The following is a 22,781-nucleotide window of genomic DNA, read 5'->3' on the forward strand; positions in this document are numbered from 1 at the left end:
CAGGCAATGGTTTCTTAGATACCATACTCAAAACACAAAACTATAAAAGAAAATATAGATAAGTTGGACTTTATCAAAATAAAAACTTTTGTGCTTCAAAGGACACTATCAACAGAGTGAAAAGCCACTTGACAGAATACAAAATATGTTTGCAAAGTATATATCTGTTAAGGAACTAGTATCCAAAATATAAAGAAGTCTTACAATTTAAGAATAAAAAGACAAATAACTCAATTTAAAATATTGTCAAGGTATTTGAATAGACATTTCTATTTAATTTTGACAAATAAAGCCAATTCTGAACTCTTAAAAAAAATCCATGTACTCACTTGTCAGAATGTCAAAGTCTCTGTTTTTGCCTTCTTCCTTCTGCCTGCTGTTTTCATTCACTCATTTAACTATATGTCAGGAATTTTACCAAGAACTAACAGGGTCAGAAAGGTCAAAATGAAATTGTTCATTTTTTCTACTTACTAGAAAGAGAGCCCAATACTTTAATAGGGTCAGAAAGTAAGTATTCAAAAGTGTTTGAGTCACCATATGGACCCTGACTCTTCCCGTCACTCATTATGAGAAATAGATAAAATGTACGTAAATCTTAAAGCTTTCTGTAAATTATAACTTGACAATGTCTTTGCTGACAAAATAGAAATGTTATGTATATGCTATACTTGAAATACAGTTTAAGTGATGAAAAATTGCTCTTGAAAATGCAAAGTGAAAGTGTCATAAGTTTCTTAAAATTGGGGTCTCTGTTATTGGCACAATCAATGACTTTTCATCTCTGTTTTTCCCCACTTGTGGGCAAGAGACAACTTGGGTTAAGAGTGTGGCTTTGCAGTGGGTAGGTCTAGGTATCACTTTTGTCTCCACAACTTTCTCCCTTTGCTGGAAAAAGTGAAATATGACAATTACATAATTATTGAAGGACTGTGGTGGGAATTAAATAAGATACTGTATGTGACGTGCTTAGGACAGGGCCTGACATGGGATGATTGCTCAATGAATGGCAGCAATAACCTTGCTATGTTACTGTGCATACTAGTGGCTCCAGGAACAAATATGTTGACTTCATTTACCTATTCAATACAATCAATAGTGAAAATTTTTTTTCTTTGAACAATTAATTTGGCTATACACTCATGAGAATAATTTAGTAGAATAATTTGATTATTAGGGAGAAATGGATGAATAATTTAATGAAAGGACTTTGTAAGTTTTTTCCCACAGTGAATGGATGATAATGAAAAAGGAACTAATTTTTCATCACCTTGCCAACATCAACTAAGATATAACAGAAGAAAAGATTCAGACGATTGTATCAGATTTCCTGAAACAAACGTTGTGGAACAAAAGTCATACATATAAGTTTGTTTAGAAACAAGTCAGTACCCAGCCCTATCAGAGAAGGCAAGCCAATTATTTTGCCTCTGTTAAGAAGGCAAACCTCATAAGAAATGGGGTTCCTTGTTCTATATAACAAAATTAAAAAAAATCAGAACAATCTTATTTACATTTAAAAATATATATTTTTTAAAATTAAGGAACCATGAGCTAAACATGTCTTTAATATTGGCTCACTCATATTTAACTTTCTAATTTCATTGAATAATTTATTATCAGGTCTTTCTTCATTTTGGGTTATTAAATTTATCAGTATATTTTATATAAGATTTATCAGATTTATTATCTATATATTTTATATATGATTTTTCTTTTTTCTTTACTATTTAACTTGTAACTATTTTTCATCACATTTGTATATTCTTTGTTCATCAAGTGATACTGATATACCATTTTCCATATTGATATAGTTTTTAGAAAATAGTTCAAAAAGCTAATCTAAATAACTTACTGAATAAACTATGATAGATAACATCAAGGTATATTTGAATGATAGAAACATGATAAACTTTTAAAATCAGGTTTCAAAGACAATGTTTATTCTTAACTTTTTAGGCTCAAGAAAAAACAGACATTTAAAGGGTCGCAACTATTCACTTATTTAGCTTTATAACTAGCTATAACGTTGAAGAGCATTATCCCATTTTGTCTTTAAATTACCACACATTTCATTTATTATTTATTCACATAGCAACTATGTTTTCACTGATTTTTCCTTTAAATCACTCTGATACTTGCAAATAGGAATAGAAATGACTATAACAATAACTGCTCTCAAAGTATTGACAATTTAATAGTGGAGGCAGACACGTAAATGCATAACTGTAATAAAAAGAATGGATTTTTGAGTTGTGATAGATTTATCAACAAAGTGTTGCAGCAGTCCAAAGGAGTTTAAAAAAATATGTAGCAGGGGGAACTATACTCTTGTAATAACCTATAATGGAAAAGAATCTAAAAAATAACATATATGTATAACTTAATCACATTGCTGTACACCTGAAACTAACACAACATTGTAAATCAACTATATTTCCATAAAAATTTAAAAAAATGTTATGGCCATAAGGGAAAAGAAGAGAGAGAGATCCAGAAGACTAAACAGAGTTGGTGACATTTGATCAGAGGCTTGAGAACTGAGAAAGTAAAATGGCGGTGGGATGATGAGTCCATTAATGCAGAAATATATCAGCAAAGCTCTGGAGTGTAGAAAGTGCAGGATATGTTCAGGAATTAGAAGTCTAATATAGCTGTGCACAAAGACATGTAGTGGAAAATGAGTCTGTGAAGAAAAAACAGTCCTACCTATCAAACTAAGTAGTTTAGACTTTATTCAGAAAATTTATTAAAGCAGTGGGTGAAAAGTTTGCTTACTGCATCTCCTTAACATTATCATGTGCTGCAGTTCACGCACGTGGAACCAAGTCAGTTTTAGAGCAAGTACACCTTAAGTCTCTTGGGAGAAGGAGTAAATGCCAAGGCCATTGGTCATTATTGCATCTTCGGAGCCATAAAATTGGAACCACAGATATACTGAAAGACCTTGACTTAAAAAGAAAACCAACATAATTAAAGCAAGTATTAGAGAGAGTAATTGATGGGACATTTGCCAACTTTGAATTAATTAGATTCAGCCTTAATTTTTAAAAGTGCTGCTTGCAGCAAAATGAAACCATCCTTCTCCAACAGAGTGAGATGTTAATGTTCCCATTATGATTCATTTCAAATTTGAGCTCTTCGCAGCTCAAATCTATTGGGTTGGTTGAAAATGAAGTGGTGCTTGCAAATAACATTACTATCCGGAAGACCTATCTGGCTCTAAATTAGCCAAATGAAGGGAATTGTTCCCATTTCATTTTTATGAAAAGCTAACCCACAGGTCTCTAGTCCCAGTCTTTGCTTTATGCTGTGCATGTGTTTGAGTGCGTGTGCATGCATAGGAATTCATGCTTTTAGTGAAATGGGCAAGTATGAGATATATTGATTGGGTTCTTCTTGTCATTGACTGAGTAGCAAACCTGTCACTTCTCCAAGTAAGTGAATCATGTTGACAGGGTGCACCACATTTTGTAAGCTTTTTTTCTCTTTGTCCAGATCATTTGTAGTTGAAGCACATTTGCCACCTTTTAAACGTGGTCTCTGCAGCATTCCAAAGCCATTGAAATATTCGTCTTGACCTGGATAGTCAGTTTTTCTGCTAGCACAGAAGATTTTTAACATGAACAAGATCCTCTCAACCACTCTTTGTTTTGGACTCTTAACTTTATCTGTAATGTTCTTTTTAGAATCGGTGCATGGGCTGCCATATTTTATCCAAGGTATGTACATACGAATCTAAAATCCTACAGGTGGGTAAATAATCCTTATCTTCCTGTTTTCATTGCTTTGATTTTTCTACCACTATGGCAATAATGTTTTAAACATCAATATGATTGAATCATCAAACAGCCCTTCAGTAGTTGCTGTTTTAAATTACATGTAATCTGTGATGCTGTTCTTCTCAAGTAAATTAATTTCAACTGACACTGTACTAAATTAATTTCAACTACATTCTTTTTTTCTAATCCAGGAGCATCTGTTTCTTATTTCTATTCCATGACCAAAGATGGGAATGTGTAAATAGTGATACAGTGCTATGCATATTTCAAAAATACATCTTGAGGAAAGAAAAATGAGATTTTCATCCAATGAGATTATTAATAAGTTACTTATGAAAGGAGAGTGGTTCCTAGTAGAACACAGCCGCATGACACAGGGAGATCAGCTTGGTGCTTTGTGACCACCTAGAGAGGTGGGATAGGGAGGGTGAGAGGGAGGGAGACGCAACAGGGAAGAGATATGGGAACATATGTATATGTATAAATGATTCACTTTGTTATAAAGCAGAAACTAACACACGATTGTAAAGCAATTATACTCCAATAAAGATGTAAAAAAAAAAATTCAAAGTGTTCATCAAACTCATGACAACTAATCTAAGCACAGTTTATTCACTTTGTTTTGTAATAAAATTGTATAATTTAAAAAAAGATGGAAACTTGTGTGTGAAGAGATTTGGGGAGAGTAATGCATGGGGAAATTTACATAGTACTTTCAGGAGGATGATGATAACAGCCACATTACGCATTGACTGTATCAGATTTCTAACATACTTAGGGTACTTATGTTAAATGAAATAATTTGATTTATGATGTCTACAAACATATGCCACAATAAAGTTAGAGAAAATAAGTTTCTGCTCTTGTAATATGGTAACTTGATCTTTCTTTAAAATTTTCAGTGCATTCTGTAGTGGAAATAGCTTTTAATCTGGGAATCAGTGGAGCCAGATTAAATGCTGATTTATTAGGCAAACAACCTCATTGAAACTTTTATATATTTCTTTACATTTTAAAAATAGTAACTTAAAAATATTGCTCTTTAATATCTCTTCCAGTTTGAAACTGAGGTGATCTACCATCTAACTGATCTCCTTGTCAGGAAGAGGGAGATAGCCTTTTACTTTTGTCTTACTTGGGGGAACCAAGACAGAATGTAATAAATTTTGTTTACACGACACTGGGTTGAGAAAACGGATTAAGTTTCCCCTTTCAGATCTAATTCAACTTTACTAGACCATTTTGCCTCAAATGTGCTTTTAAAAGTCAATGAAAATTAGAGCAGTTCTTTTGAGAGTGGAAATAAAATTGCAGAAACCCTTGTTATTTATTTATAGGGATTTTCCCTTTGAAAAACAAATACAAGCCTGAGACTTAAATACAAGCCTGGGAATGAAAGATTCTGGATTTTATCCATGGCACTCACATTTTGTCTTTGGCCAGTCAAAATCATTGTACTTGGTAGGACTTCATTGTTTTTCCTGTGAAATAATGGGATTTTCAGTTTTCTTAATGCAGTGTATATGTGTGAAGAGGGAAACATCTGGCCATTCATAAAGGACTTTGCAATATTAGGATGTTAGTTAGTGGTAACTGTAACTTCTGATATCATGTGTATATGAAATACAGTAAAATCCAACTCAAACATTTTGCTAGGTTATAATTAGATAACAACTCTGATCCCAGAATAGCACATATTGATATGTATATTTCATTGGCAACATACAGGAAAGGTTTCTTTCTGGGACCCCCTTTGATCTCAGTTTCATTATATATAAATGGAGAAGATTAGCTATTGGGAAAATTATTTTCTAATCTAAATTGTCGATGATTAGAGTGAGCTTCTCTCCATGTACACATTTTTCAAAATGTTTGACTTACTTTAGTCTTTTAACACATTGTTTTCAAATATGCATTTGTCTGCTGACAGAACACCGAGGGGTCGCCATCCTCTGTGTTAGACACCATGCAAGACCAACAGCACAACCTGCCAGCTTTCATTTGCTTGGGGCCATACGAAAGCCTGCCTCAGTGGATAAGCTTGAAACTGGGCAAACTTCCTACCACAAAAGGTGGAGGAATGAATATTGTGACCAGAAAGGATACAGCAATTTAATTTTTTTGGTATATTATCATTTGAGGGGTTTCCAGGTTTCTTTCTGGTAAAGTTTCTTGTCTATATCCCTTAAAAATCTTCACATTCAAATGACAAGCAGGAGACAACTGTCTTTTAAGCTTCAGTATCTCAAGTAGTAATCAATCAGTTTTTTCCTGTGTATTTGCAAAAATAATGACTCTCTCATGTCTGAACAACTTTGCCATCATTTGTGCTAAAGGGGTATCTGCACTTGAGTATTTTTTTATTCAAACATCTCCTTTATCAACACTAACTTTTAGTGCAAAGAAAGATGAAAAGTACATGCATTTTTTTCTTTTAAAGCTGTATGTGTTTTAATACTAAAAATAAAAAGAAGAAATAAGACTTATTTGTTATTTTTCTTAGGCAATATATTACTTAACTTTAGAAATAAAAAAAATTTAATTTCTTGAAAAAACTTTTTCCTCAGAGATTCTTACAAAAGGTGGTTTTCTTAAAAGTTAGTGACAAGAATTTTTTTAGGACAGTCATTCAGGTGTAATTACTAGAAACCAAACTGGTAGAGAATGGTAAATACATTAATTGTCTTTTTAAAAAATGTTCCACTTAAATATGCAGAGAAGTGGGCTGTAAATTAAGCAAACAAAAGCTTCAGATCATCACTTTTCTAGTTACCTTCCTTCTAGTCTTATAAATTCCCTAAACTGAAGGCAATGAATCTGTTTCTTTTATCACAGTTCTCTTTCTGAAAAAAATAATCATTATCACCTGGCTACACAATGTTCCTTATTTTTTTCAATTAAAGCATTTTAAAGATTGTAATTTAACATTTTAATGAACAGCTATAATAAAAAATTACTACACTATTGCATAGTCATGTCTTTCTCTTAAACTAAATTATCTCCAAGGGTCCTTGTTTAATTGATGTTAAGCAAAAATTCCATTGATAGTCTATTATTTTAACTACTCAAAGAAAAAAAACCCCAGAATTTCACAAATAATTTCTATGTCTGTGAAGTAATAGAAATTGAGGAACTTTGAAATTGAGGAAATTGAGCAACAATAAGTGTTTTTGGTCAATGCAGAAAATTTTGATGCTGCCACCTACCCCAAGTCATTTATTTTCTTTCTCAGCAAAGCTTTCATTCCTTTAATTAGCCACTTAGTTTCTTGAGTTCATTAGTTGACATTTTGTAGACACAGGGAAAGAGAAACAATTTAAAGGAAGAATCTAGCTAAATTATGAGCCATTTCTCTAACTGAAACCACAATATACCCACTCTTAAATTTTAAACTCACTAATCTACCTTTTGTCCACACAATATCAGTTATTATGAGGAGATGGAGGGAAGAATGATCCTATAGAAATTGTACCATAAAGGTTTGATTTTTTAGGCCACCTCACAAAGTTCATTTTGTTTATAACACACTAATTATTATTTTGTTTGCATTAAAATCTTGTTGACTCTTCATTTTTTATAGCTTGAATAAAGTCTATTGTCCTGACTTCTGCTCCATAATTAAAGTATTTATGAAAATTTGGTTGATTTTTCTGTTTTTAGAGTGCTGAAATAGCTGGGCATCTGACCAATGAGTAGGCTGGGAGGTAAATGGACAAAGATGGAAAGATATCAATATGGAAAAAGTAGGCACTGTCTTACCTCTTCCACAGGGTTGCCTTGGATGATTCAAAGACAATTCCCAGAACACAAAAAGGCTCATATTTTAATGTGTATCAAATAAAATCTCAAAATCAAATGTTATTTTTTCTTTTAAAAACAACTTTTAATTCATATTTCTTATGTTAAACACAATAGTAGAAAATTTTTTTAAAATGCAGATGAAAAAACAGAAAGTAAAATTTACCTGTAATTCTACTAACCCAGAAATAATTACAGGTAAAATTTACTCTGTAACCTTCCAGGTATATTCTCTATCTCTGCCTCCCTCTCTCTCTCACAATCTCTCTTTGAGTGTTCACATACATTCAACGATTGTTAAAACAGCCCATCTTTTTGGATTACACACCTCTCTCTATACACATTTTATTGGTGAGTATACACATTGATAGTGCATATAGTGATTGATAGTGATTATAGTTACCTGTAAAACGTATTTAATCAGAAACATGTTCAGTGACACAGACTGAAAATGGAGATTTCACTACATTGAGGTAATTATTACAGGAAATGAATTGTTTCCAGATAAAGAAGATACAGATCGTGAAGAACTATTGCTGGCTCTACTGAATAAAAATTTTGATCTCCAAAGACCTTCCAACATTGGTGAGTTAAGAATAAACTCAAACTTTATTTATTCCATCTTCTGATCTGTTCTTTCTACATGTTAATTTATATTAAATAAAATAATAATTACTAATTTTAATGCTGCATTGAAGGCTTAAATGTCTTTCTTATCTCGTATTCACGCTAAAAGCAATGGCGTTATTAAAAAATATTAAAATCTTATTTTGTTCAGTTTGAGAGTCCTAATGAGATCAGTAACTATCTAGTTACACAATAGTTATCTTTAGTCGTATTTTCCTCTCACCTAAGCAACTCCCACTGGTACGGTTAATATTATTTTTTACTAAATGCTTCAAGAATATCACTAAATGTTTCAAAACAGGTTTCCACTAAAAATTTCTCAAGTTAACTGTGGTTTTGTGGCAGTTAAGTTAGCACTTTTTTTTGCAATCAAATTCTTTCAATTTGGGAAATCATTGGAATAGAAACCATTGGGAAATTTAGGCTATACCAACTGAGATTTTTTTTCTTTGCAGAACAGGAGAATATGATTTAGAATTATGCAACAGACTGGTCTCCAAGAAATGACAAATATTGTCAGAAACTTAGCAAGTCTAACCTGAGAGACAGTGTGACAATATGATAATGTGGTACCCTCTGAGAAAACATCTGTTCTTATAAAAATATTGTCTATTCATGGGACAGTGTACCAGTTAAAACAATACCTTAATAAATACTTTAAAATACAGGATTTTAAAATTAATAAGATATTTTTATTAAAGAAAATGAACAGAATTATATATATATATATATATATATATATATATATATATATATATATATATATATATATATATATAGGCTATACTCAAATTGTAAAACCCAGAGGGAGTTGATATTAACATTTCTGGAAATTTCCTTCTTGATTGAATTACATAGAAAATACTTGTGTCCTGCTTTTTTTACTGAATATCATTTCATGAGAATTTCCCCATGTCAGTTAAATAGCTTATTTCTAAATACTAGTCCTTGTTAGAACTATGGTCTATTTTTAAAAACTCTGTGCTTATTGATAGAAATTAGGTATTTGCTCATTACATTACTGATTACATTTCAATATTACAGACATTGAAAAAATGCTTGGACCTTTATATTAGGGACAGGTGGGTGATCTCAAATCATACAAAAAAGACCTTTGTCTTCCTTGAATGTATGACCTGAAATGAATTAAATATTACTTGCAATGTACATTTTTCATATGATAAATGTGTCTTGCAGATATAGAGCTGGCTAACAAATTGGAAGAACTTAACCAGGTGAGAATGTGAAATACTTAAAACTTCAATTTTAATAATAACCAAAAGACACTTTCTTTTGACATAATAGTTGTTAAAATTATTAATACTCTATTATAAAACCTTTATTCCTGCTAGAGGAAGAGTGAAGTAATTCGCTAGGAAAAAAATAATCAAATTCTACTAAAAAATAAAGAAAACAGAACAGAGCCATAACTGAAGTGATCATGGGATAAAATGTCTAGAAATCTGGATTCTAGACCCAGCTCTCCAATTACCTATGAGACCATGGAAGAATTAAACTTCTCTGGACCTTAATCTCCTCATCTGTAAAATAGGAGGCTATAACTAGATTGGTGGTTTTCAAAAGTTATTATTATTTTTTAAAGTGAAAATTTTTTTCTAAACAAAATTGTATGTGGTCTCAGTAAATGAAATATATAAAAGTGGAGCTGCTCTGTTTGAAACAGCTAGTTTGGTGAAGGAAGGTCCCGAAGTGCTTCTTTCTTGACCTGCATTTGGCCTCGGTACAGAAAGCCCCTTAGCAACCTTATCTCCTGACTCCTTGCTATGAAGAAAATTGGAAAATCATTGGATTAGATGATTTCTTAACTCTCTCAAACACAACTGCATGCAAATCCACTATTATACAAACTGTATGGCTGTTTGTGAGAGAGAGTTATGCCCCATCAATTCTTAGTATCCAGGACACAGACACATGCAGTAGCTCAGGCTGAGTTCTATTTTGATAGAATTAGGTCTTTAGGGCTTAGGCAATCAATGAGCTTGCTAAAAATTAACATGGCTTACACTCTGGGTGGAAATCCTAGGGCATCAAAATACTTCTCACTTACTGCTAGAAGGGACAAATTTTTCAGGAAATCCAAACATTCACATAACTCTTTGGAACTCCTTGAAAAGGACTGGTCATTATAGGTGATTTAATATCAAGACCAGCTACACAGGTTGTGTTTATAGGCTCCCCATTAATGAACACTCAGACTTGACTTCCTTCACCATAAGCCGGTTTGTTCCTGATCACCTGTTAAGTCATGGACCTTTCCCAGCCAGTTTCTAAATGCAAGTTTCGTTATATTTTTCTATTTAATTCTTTTTGTTTATTTTCATTTGTTACTTTTATTTCCTTTTATTTCCTTTTTCCTCCTTCCTTTCTCCCATCTTTCCTTCTCCCTTTCTTTGTCTATATTTCTTCTTCTTCAATAGAAAAAAACATTGCTGTTATTAAAGATTAATACTTCATATTTGATTTTTAACAGTTGGAAAAACTGAAAGAGCAGCTCATGGAGGCAAAGGATGCTGAGATGTCTTATGCTATAGGTGGTCTATCTTCTTCCCATCCTAATAAGCGAGGTAAGTTTGGTGGTAGAAAAGAGTTGAAATAGAGATTTGTTGGACCTTTCCATAGTTAGTATAGCCTAGGCTGTGATGTGTTACCAATTATAATCTAAATCTCAGAGACCTGATATAATAAAATCCAATCATAAAGTTCAATGCACATAGTACAACCCTCTTCTATTTTGTGGCTATATCGTCTAGATTATTGCTGTAGCTTGACTACCTCCAAGATTACCAAGACACAGGAAAGGATAGAGGATGCATCTCAGCTCTCAACTGCCTCAGTTCAGAACTCAGTTTGGTGACATGTTTCACTTCTACTGAAGTCCATTGCCTAGAATTAATCACTTGGGCTGCCACCAAAATATTGGCAAGACAGGCTAATAAATGTTAGAAAGCACGTACAGTACTTGGAGAGTACTGCCTCAACCACAGTCAATCCTTTGTTTTGATCTTTTTTTTTTTTTTTTTTTTTTTTTTGCGGTATGTGGGCCTCTGACTGTTGTGGCCTCTCCTGTTGCGGAGCACAGGCTTCGGATGTGCAGGCTCAGCAGCCATGGCTCACGGGCCCAGCCGCTCCGTGGCATGTGGGATCTTCCCAGATCGGGGCACGAACCCGTGTTCCCTGCATCGGCAGGCGGACTCTCAACCACTGCGCCACCAAGGAAGCCCTTCCTTTGATCTTTTCTTAACCACATAGGCTATACTCAACCGTCTCACATTAGAGACAACTCCAAACTCCTTTCACTGCTGCACCCAGAACAAAGAATAAGCCCTCCAGGAGATACTAATCTTTGTCAAATACAATGTGTCTCCTCTTCATTCACAGACCTATCAGCTAAAAGGACAAAATTCAATAATTGGAACAGGGACTGGATTATCACAATCAATAATCTTATTCACAAAGGAAAAGAACAAGAGACACACAACATCAAGAATGCTGGCCTCCAGCAATTCTGAAATCTCACTGGGCAAATATTATAAAAGTTTCTTACCCTGGAGATGGAGAATGGTTTCTTCATTAGGACCTGCCAGTGTATAGGTGGAGTGCTTTGTCCACTGTGTTATTTCCCCTGGCTTCACCCTTTCTGAGGTTTTTGCTTTTTTGGCTTTTTCATTTTCATCCCTGGACACATCATATGGGCTCCTTGGGGAATATTCCCTTCTTGAGGATTGCACAGTTTTCTCAGGTCTCCTCCTACTCTCACAAATTTGGAGGCCCAAGGTTTATTTAGTCTTAAAGTGTCAAAAACATTTTTTTATTCTAGGGTTTATGGTTTCTTTGCCAATGGTGTTCTTGTAACAATTTAGAAAGTTTCTCAGCTATTTGCTACACACAATCTTTTTTAAACAATTTTAACTCTTTTGCCTTCTCATCCCCAACTGAGTTGCCTTGAAGACATCTGGAACATACTTTGAAGGCTATACATATAATCTGATTTGTGCCCTGAGCTCCTTATTCCAATTGACATTTACCTGGCATCCCTCACTTAGAGTCATTTTAAATTCCATTTTATAGTTTTGGGATCCAGAAACAGCTCTTGCAATATTTCAAGATCTTGTATTTCTGAACTATCTCTATTTCTTTTTATTTATTTGCAAAGATACCATTTTCTTCTTAAGCTCACTATTTCTTGCAATACCTGGCTAAGTGTATCCAACAGCAACTTAAAAATACTGCCAATATTCTGTTTTCCTAGTTTTTCTTCTAGAAATTCAAGAGGAGAACAATCTGAACCTGAACTGTTGCAGATGTCAGTTTTACCACATACTATGCTTCTATGTAAAATGGCTCTTCCTGTTTCCAGCCTATGATATCAATTTCCTTGTCTGCCATTAATCAACTGCTGAGACTGTGCCATAACTTAGGTTCTTCTTAGAGTACCACCCTCCTTCAAGTTTTCAAAGTGTATTTTGGGATAAATTAGGCAAAACACATCAACAAAATAACCTTATAATCTCAGTGGTGTGACTTGGTTTAAGATTTATTTTGTATTTACATGAAGCCTTAGGTACCTTGGTTATTTTCCTTCACTTTGTCCCTGCACCGTGTGTCCTTGTAGCAGGATAGGAAAAACATGGAGGTAAATGCACCCTTACCTGACAAAATTAGGCACATGATCTCAAGTTAACTTAGCGGGGTTGGGGAAGCCCCTGGGGAATGTGGAGAAATGCAAGGAACAGTTGGAGAATCCTACCTCTACCATAGATATTTTGAGCTTGTTATGACATGTATAACAAAATCTTCCCAGTAATGATTTACGTAAACCACTGAGTATATAAATTTGAGTTTAGGGAAGTAGCCCAGATTGAAGATCTAAATTTGACAGTTATCTGCATATCACTATTGCTAGGTATTGTGATGAGACTGTCTAGGGAATCACTCTAGACAGATATAAAACAGAAGACATCCAAGGCCAAGTCCCAGGCCACACCAAGGTTAGAGACTGGGCAGATGAGAGAGAATTAGCAAAGGAGGCTGAGGAGGATCAGCTACCATGGAAAAAGGTGACAAAGAAAAAGATGCCTTGGAAGTCAGATAAAAAAATTGTTTCCAGAAGACATAGTTCAGCTGTTCTAATGCTAAGATAGGTCCAGTAAAATGAGAACTGAGATTTTCCATCTGAATAGCAATGCGAAGGGTTTTAATGGTTTTGACAATAATTATCTGGTGGACTTATGGTTAAAGAGAATATGACAAAACAACAGAAATGACTAACAACAGACAACTCTTTTGAGGAATTTTTTCTACAGGGTAGTAAAAATTGGGATATTAGAGTAGCTTGAGGGGGTCAAGGAAGCTTTGTGTTTGTTTGTTTTTAAGCAAGGCGATATTAAAACATATGTGTATGTAGTAGGAACAAAGTAAATATTTGTGGTGATAAACATATGAATTAGATGCCCAGGTTAGGTGACAAAAACAACCCACATCATATCTGAAGTGTGGTGTTTATTGGCATAACTAGAAACAGTCCACCATAAATAACAATGTGTAATGGTAAAATGGACTCAGAGATTCAGCTTAAAGCAAGAGTATCTTACATTTACTGTGAATTATTGTAATTTGTTTAATTATTTAATATATAGTTGACCAACAGCTGCTAAATTCTTCCATTCATTAAAAATATAACTGTCCAACACCTAATATCATGCTAAAAATGGGGATTACAAGAGTGAACCAGATACACATCAAGAGACACCAGAATGCTGGCTAGAGTTTTCCTTCACATAAACAATAAATGATAAATAAGCATTGAGGAGTTGGCTCTACTGGGGATACCATTCATGAAATTTCCCTTCAACTGGTCCAGAAAATTTCCAAACTATGTTCCAGTGCATACTTAATTGAGCTACTCTTGTGGTATAAATCTGGGATATGTGTAGATTTCTTTTTCCTTCCAGACTGAGATATTCAAAGATATCCAAAGGGACAGAAAGGGACTTTCCAAAATACTATAAAAAGAAGATTGGATTAGAGGGCGAAGTTCTTCAGTTTACTGTCTGAAAATAAACTTCTGCTTGCATAGGATTTGAATGTGGTTTTGTTTAAAGAAAACGCTGGCTCTTTTAGGAATGAAAAGTAGACTCTGAGTGCTATCATAACACTATGTGTTTGCGCTGATGAGCACTAGGGTCACAGTTTACAGAATGAGTGGAGGTAGGGAGAGAAACCTAGGCAGGAAGATAGACTTTTATCATTTATGGCAAAGAGTGTCTTTACTGAGTTTTTCAACTCTTTTTTATTGTGCATACTATTAATCAATAGTGAATTGAAGACCTATTCCCCCAAGGTCTTCATTTTATAAACCATTTAGATTGAAGGAAATTAGAGAAATTTGTAATTAATTAGATGAAGCTAACATAAGTTGGACAATTGATTGGGAACAACCCACAGAAGATTTAAAATGACTCATTCATTCATTTGAAGATTAAAATGCTGTTCAGATTGGTTTGATTTTTCTGAAACATCACTTTATCATCAGAATGTGAAGACTCAATGTGATGATCAAATTAGTTAAATATCATTTTTTGGTCTGCAAAGTAAACTTTAAATTTTCTTCCTTCTTTTTTCTCCAGTAAATAGAAGCATATTTATCACTGATTTTACTTATGTGAGTTCCTCTTTGGGACTTAACTTACCCCAACTCTTAAATAGAAGGGTGCGTATTACTGTATTCTCTGAACTGCGTTATATGCATTATAATGTAGAACAGTGCTGTCCAATAGAACTTTCTTTGATGATTTGACCATTCTCTAATTTGCACTGCCCATTACGGTAGTTACAGGCCACTAGGCGTTATTGAGCACTTGAAAGTTGGCTAGTGTGATAGAGAAGCTGAATTTTCACATTTTATTTAATTTTAATTAATTTAAAGATCCACATGAGGCTAATAACTACCATTTGAACATTCGTTTTAGAAAACTTTCTCTCATACTCAGGCATACATAAACTATTTTATTCAAATGTACCATTTTATCAAAAATATTCCTAATAAAGATTTTGTTTTGTTTATTTTTTAGCTTGCTTCTGGAAATACTGTGTCTAAAGTTTTTCCTCTGGATGCCAAAAAAAGATAAGAACATTAGACAAAATTATTTATCTACTCACTTTACTGCTTAAAGATTGTAACTAGTTCAAGCATAAAGAAATGGTGGCAGAACTTATCCAGGATATTACATGCTTAAAACTTATGTTGTGAATAATGATGACAAATCAGTTGCACTTTTGAATGGCATGGGACTATCCAAATGGCTTTGTAGACCTAAAGTTGGGAGTGCTGTATCTATTATATGCTTTTCATAAATTCATTGTCTACATATAGTTTTGTCCAGAGATGACTAGGCTGTTGAGCTATCAATTAAAATATTTTAGACAGTGTCTTGGAAAATTAAATTATATTGTCCCAATTTATATGAGAAATTATATTTTATTAAATTTATTTAAAATATTTTAGAAAATGTCTTGGAAAATTAAATTATATTGTCTCAATTTATGGAAAATGTGCATCATTGTCCTTTCCCTTTTTTGTGATTATGCTGGCTACTATCTCTTTTCTGTTCATTAGGACAATTGTCACTGAGACTATTACAACCAAATGAATACATTACTGGGAAGCAGAAATCTATTGTTTATCAAACTCTAGGAGAAAGATGTATTAGAAGTTTCAGAGATAGATATTAAGAAAATTCTCATACAGAACAATTTGCTTTTGGTCCTTTAATTCTCATCTCTGCCTCCTCCACAATATCAGAAATTATTTGAGCCTCTCAGCACGTCTGTGAGAGACTAGACTCAGTGTACAAAAAACGTTAAGTAAAACAAAACAAAAACTCATTGGATTTTCCTTCATTTTTTCCCCCATGTCTTCACATCAAACTGCTCTTGCTTACATCTCGTCTGAGCAAACTTATTTAATCAATTCAAGGTTGGGAATCCAATTTCATCTTTGTTTGCCACCTGTTGTGGCACAGAAGCATAGTCGAAGTAACTTTATAATTAAAGAATATCAATGACTAGCTGGCCAGGTGAGCCTACCAGCATTCCCTTACATCACAGAACAGGGGAAATGCAGTTTATCTACATGATGTTAATTGTGTGGTGCTTAAAGCTAAGGCTATCTCATGAGCTAGAATGAACAGTATCGCTTAAGCTAAAAAAAAAATTTAAAAATACATGAAACTGACCAAGTTGAGTAACATGCCTGCAGTGCTTTAAATACACTTGTTAGGAGCCACTTAAATGTACATAAATATTAGTTGCTCAATAATGTCTGAATGTTCCCACGTATTTACACCTGTTGTGAACACAAACATGATATTATCATAAAGAAAACAAAACTCCTGTTTTCATCATCTCACGTTTATTAACTTTGGAGCAGTTGAACAATATTTGTGCATTTGTAAACTTTAGGGGTAATGTCATTCAAAAAAGGTTTTGATACTTCTTCCTTTTAGAGAAAGTCATCTTTTTATAATTTGTTTTCTTTTTATAATTTGTTTTAAGAAGTTTGAATCCCTAAAGATATCTGTAGATTAAAGGTAGAATTTTCCTGATATTTTGTGTGTGTGTGTGTAGCCAGGAATTAATATCCCCCTTGAAAAACTGGTTATATAATTAACGCCAGAACTCAGAAATCCATATTCACAGTTTGCTCTATGAAGCTTTTTACAGGAACAAAGAAAAATAAAAAGTAATTATTTCTTTGAAGCTAAATGAAAAGTCCCTTTAAATTGCTGGCTTTCAATGAAATATAGCTGGATTTAGTAACATACAATGTGTTATACAAATAGATGAGATGACTCGTCATGTTTTTAACAGAAATTATGTCTTAAATTTCCTGCTATGTTAAAAGGATGCCTTATTTTAAACTAGAATACCGCTGACTTATTTTCTACTCTGTATAAAGTAGTGGTAAAAGTTAAAATATGAAATAAAATAGTTATAAGTGGAGAAAACACTTTTCTTTTTTTCTTCATGTAAGTCTTGTGTATATGCTATGAGACAAATGCATTACACATTAGAATAGAGTATAATTCGATACACTGTGACTTCTTACTTTAGTTAAAATGGAGGCCATAAGCATAATTTTGAATTTAAAAATTAAAGAAGATAGGAAATCAATTTGTTTAATCCAACTTTAAATCTTTATCATGAGAAATATTTAGGTTAAAGTAGGTTTTAATACCTTTTGTCAAAGTGTGAAGCAACAGCACCCAGTTGGATTAGCAGCTGACAAATATCCAAAGGGGAGAAAAAAGAAAGAAAGAGCTTCTAAGGAATTAGCCATATTTCTATAATTCGTCAGAAAGTTGGGAAAAGTGGGCAAGAGCAATTATAACTTAAATAATTCTTTCAAATTGTGAGCCCTGCAGGATATCTGTCCATGTACCACTAACTTTCTAATGTAAGTTTATGAACAGAAATTGAAGAATCAGTGAGCTTTCTCAAAATTCAGTTCTCTTTGCTAAGGCTCCTCTATTACAATTAAAAGAATCATTCATTTTCAGTTTTTTCCTAAACTTAAAGTTTTTCAGCAGTTAGAAAATTTCCCCCCTCAAGGAGAAATTATATACAAAACCACTTTGTACTCTAAGTGCATATGTTCATCTCTATGTCTGGGTTTATTTTGTTCTTTGGATCGTACATTAATTCATTTTTAGTTAAGATCAACAACAACCCATTTCTCTCTTCTTCTAATATGACTATACCTTCTCATCACAGTCTTCCTTTTTAGGCTAAAATAAACCTTTGCTCTGCTGACCGAACATTTTTCTTCCCACGTATCAGGTCTGTTTGACAGTGATTACTAGGGTTTAAAGAAGTGTTTTCAGAAGGTTTTTAAATTTCTGCTGACTTATGCTAAACCTCTGGTCCAAGGAATAAGTTATCTTTATGTTTTGAAAGCATATCCAATGCACAATGAGCTTATGCATCTAAATTACAAGAACAACACAGTTTTGCTGAGAGATGAGCTTTCCAGAATACCAAAACTTATGCTTTCATAGGCCAATTAAAAATAATTTGAGGGCTTCCCTGGTGGTGCAGTGGTTGAGAGTCTGCCTACCGATGCAGGGGACGCGGGTTCGTGCCCTGGTCCAGGAAGATCCCACATGCCGCAGAGCGGCTGAGCCAGTGAGCCATGGCCGCTTAGCCTGCGCGTCCGGAGCCTGTGCTCCACAACGGGAGAGGCCACAATAGTGAGGGCCCGCGTACCGGAAAATAATAATAATAATAATAATTTGAATCTTTTTAAAGAAATCATTCTCATATATTCTTCAATGCTTTATTAAACACAGTATATGAAACAAATTAAATGGATTCTTAGATGAGTGATTAAAAAGAAAAAGACTGTTTATTGTAATGTGCTAAAATATGCTGTGCAACAATTAGGTGAACTTAACTGGCCCCAAGTGCTTTGGTGGTTTCCTACTTGGTGATTCTTTGACTTCCCCATACTTTCATCTGTTATTTCTGTGTGTAGTTTTTCTCATAATCAGTCAACACTACTCTTAATTAACTATAAGTTGTAATTTAGAGAAATGGAAAGTTGTTAGGGGACATGAGATAGCCAAACTTGGCAAATGAGTAATATCCTTTATTTCCTAGTTCTAAGTCAATGTACTCTGACCTGTAGTGTTTCTCAGTTCATTGGGAGAATAAAGTTTATGGGCTTAATTACTGCTGTTTTTTTCTGCTCAGAGACATTTTTCTCTTGTTTCTGGAACTGGGACTGTGTTTTATTTGGTTGAACCGGATTGACATTTGAATATAAGAGAAGCCTAGTTTCATAATCATTACTCAAGAGCCTCACAGACAAAGGATATGAGAGAAGTAAAACTTCAAGAGAAACTATACAGCATTGTCTTTCCTTGTTCCCCAATGATGAACAAATGGATTGAACCTAAATTTTACTGAAAGAAATCAGTCTTCAGTTATTATTCTTCAGTAATATATGTAAATGGTAAATGCACATAGAAAGCGTTTTACTGTATTGTGTTTCTTAGAAAAGTAAGGTTTGGGGCCAAGTAACCGTTCATGAATAACTAAAATATATATTTAAAATATATCCATACATTGAAATTATCTGCACAATTTAATTGAAGTTACAACAATACTGTGATGTGATGGACTGAAGTTAAATCTCTGGAAAGGATTACAGAAGGTTCCTTATAAGTTTACTCATTAAGGAGTGTGAAGAACTTCACCGCAGCATCTTCCATATTTCTGTGACAGTTCACCCCAGGAATTTGTGTCTGCAAAAATGAAAGTTGAAAATGTTAAACTAATGTGAACTCTGTAGATAAGGGGAAACTCATCAACTTCAGTGGAGAAGAGCTAAAACTCTAATTACATGAGGTTTCATTATAACTTCTACTTATGCACCATATTTTTATTGCAGAGACAATAATGAAGAATGATAATTTCAGATCAAAATTTATTAAAAAAGGATATTTTTAATGTAACAGCTAGGCGCTTATGCTGAAACCACACTTCCATTCTTCCGGTACCTCTATTTATTTTGAGTTTTCAGTCTTGGTTCAAAGGATGTTGCCATGACAAGTGAAAGATAAAGAAAATCTGATTACTACTTCTATTGTTATATTAACATGTTGATAATTATTGTACATCTTGCTCTTTTTAAAGGGTCCAACCATATACTAGTATTTAAACACAGTATTTCTGTTATTTGAGAGTTACATTAATTTATCTGAATGATAATGTGTCAATACTGTTCTAAAATAAAAATTGTCAGTATAATACAGCAACATTTGCCTCACATTATTAAAAGTCTTAAGGCATGTGGCAGCCGGGGTAGCACAATTAATGTTCATACTTCTATCACATTTCATCAAGTGGGCATCCTGATTTCAATGGCAGTGACCTAGAACTTGTTAATTGCATCTAGAGACGTTATGAAACTTTACCAATCTTAATTCAAGTTGCTTAGAACTGAAGCCTATTAAAAACTCAAAACTTGGGTCCAATACATTAATGATCTGAGGAGGACATTGTGTAAAAATCAGATTATCTTCCTTTCCAAAATGCCTATCAGGGAAGAGATTAGCATTTGTTCTGGAAACTAAGTAACACACAGCAGCTATATCTAGACTTGATTTCAAACCAAGAAAAACTTCCATGATTACTACCAGTTTCGTTTTTAGTGTGAAGACTTATATTGAAACCCAGAAGGTGAAAACCCACAAATAAAATTGCTCCAAATGAGTGTACGTCAACTCCCACAGAAGTGAAACAAAGATTTTCATAAAGTCTGAGATATGGTTTCAGTTTCCTTAAGAAATGGTTAATCAGTGAAGTTGGCAATAACAATTTAGCACACAGGCCTTATAGGTCATGAAGAGAATGTTGGCTTAGAAGTCCAGAGACTGGGTCCTGGTTCTTGCTTTGTCCAAAAGTCTGTAAAATTTGGGGTAATTCAATTTTCTCTCAAAGCCCATGTTCTCATTCGTTAAAAAAAAAAAAAAGAAGATTTAGATTAAATGAGACTTTATGTTCTTTAATCTCAAAAGATTTAGCTGCATGATTATGTGAACACTATTTAATAGCTCAAGTTATCTATTAAATGATTCACATATTACATCTGTTTAATTCAAGGAAATATTGTGACAATAAGAAATAACATAGCAAAAATAATTTTGAAAAGTTGAATGTAAATCAGAAATATATTTTGATGGCCTTTATTATTTATAAATATAAAACATGAAACTTCACATGAGGAAGTCAAAAAATGTCTGAGAAATTTTGGTGATAGTAGCAGGAAGTAAGGAATAGAAACGATGGTTGAGCAATGATTGAAAAAGGAAGAGAAAATATGTGATATTAAGTTCTTTTCTAATCATATTTTTTTGTGATACTACTCTCTTGAGGTTATAATAATAAGGACAGTGATTGTCATGATACTCTGTAAAGTCTGTTAAGTGAAGGACATAATATACTAATTTGGATTTCACTCAACAGTGATTCAGAAAACATGTTAATTCAATGGCCTTTTCATAGTTTAGTAGCTGTCTGGAGTTTTCATGGTCTAAAACTTCATATAAAAATTTATAGGAGGGGCTTCCCTGGTGGCGCAGGGGTTGAGAGTCCGCCTGCGGATGCAGGGCACACGGGTTCTTGCCCCGGTCGGGGAGGATCCCACATGCCGTGGAGTGGCTGGGCCCGTGAGCCATGGCCGCTGAGCCTGTGTGTCTGGAGCCTGTGCTCCACAACGGGAGAGGCCACAACAGTGAGAGGCCTGCATACCGCAAAAAAAAAAAAAAAAAAAAAAAAAAAAAAAAAATATATATATATATATATATATATATATATATATATATATATATGAAAAATGAGTCTCTTGTATGATTTTTTTAATCATAACCTGTTTTGGTTGAATTCAGAAATACTAAAATGGGTGATAATCAAGGGTTGCAAAGATGATAGGATACATGTGGAAACCAGCTGAACTTAATTATTTTAACCTCAGTGTCATAACGTTCTCAATACTTCAAGAAACTACAGGATTGTGGCCCGAATTTCAAGGAGTTACTTGATTTTTGATAGCAGTTATTTCCTACTCAAATATAATATGGTGATTGTTAACAGCCCCAAGAGTGACCATACTTGGTATATCTCTAGATATAAAGACAGTTCAGTCTGAGTTTTGAAGATGGTGCTGCTCAAAAGGCAGTGATATTGGCTGTATTCAGTAAGTCCTCCTGTATTTATGGACATTCAGTAACTTCTTTTATTTTATTTATTTATTTATTTATTTATTTATTTATTTATTTATTTATTTATTTTGTGGTACGCGGGCCCCTCACTGCTGTGGCCCCTCCCGCTGTGGAGCACAGGCTCCGGACGCACAGGTCCATCGGCCATGGCTCACGGGCCCAGCTGCACCCTTGGCATGTGGGATCCTCCCAAACCGGGGCAAGAACCCATGTCCCCTGCATTGGCAGGTGGACTCCCAACCACTGTGCCAGCAGGGAAGCCCTCAGTAACTTCTTAACTGCATTGATCAACGACTCCACAGAGAAAAATATTTATTTTAAATAAATCATTCTGAGAATGAGAAAGTCGAGGTAAGATATTGATTTTTCATTGTGGTTGAGAGTATTTGATGAGGAGAAAAAAATGACATGACAAATTAAAAGAGGATCAAGGCTAACGTGATGCTTTTGGGGCATCACTGGTCTGAGGATTATCTTGAGAAAAGCAGAAAGCAGAGTTCTCTCTCTGTAGCCTGAAATTGTCAAAGCAGTTATGGGTTGTCTTATCTATTTGCAAGGAAGAATGCACCCTCTGTAAACCCTATTGGGAGAAAATACATTGCCTAGATTTTATATGCAACAAATATTCAGTGTTTAAAACATATAATATGTGTGATTAAATATATTGTTTAAAATATAAGCTTACAATTTAAGCTTTCTGGGATTGAATTATACTTGTATCAATTACTAGCTATGTGACATTGTGGATTAATTAATATATCTAAGCTTTCCA

At 33.8% G+C, this 22,781-nt stretch overlaps 1 protein-coding gene across 1 annotated transcript; it reads left to right on the forward strand.

Annotated features, from left to right (window-relative positions):
• Window positions 1-3,622: 3,622 nt before the first annotated feature.
• On the forward strand, window positions 3,623-15,324 carry UTS2B (urotensin 2B; the record flags this gene model as incomplete). Its single annotated transcript, XM_082625348.1, has 5 exons — window positions 3,623-3,722; window positions 8,067-8,165; window positions 9,405-9,442; window positions 10,699-10,792; window positions 15,299-15,324. 5 exons carry the CDS (start codon window positions 3,623-3,625, stop codon window positions 15,322-15,324), a joined length of 357 nt encoding a protein of 118 aa, XP_082481474.1.
• Window positions 15,325-22,781: the final 7,457 nt, after the last annotated feature.

Source organism: Mesoplodon mirus, assembly GCF_964341445.2.
Source record: "Mesoplodon mirus genome assembly, chromosome: 6".
NCBI lineage: Eukaryota > Metazoa > Chordata > Mammalia > Artiodactyla > Ziphiidae > Mesoplodon > Mesoplodon mirus.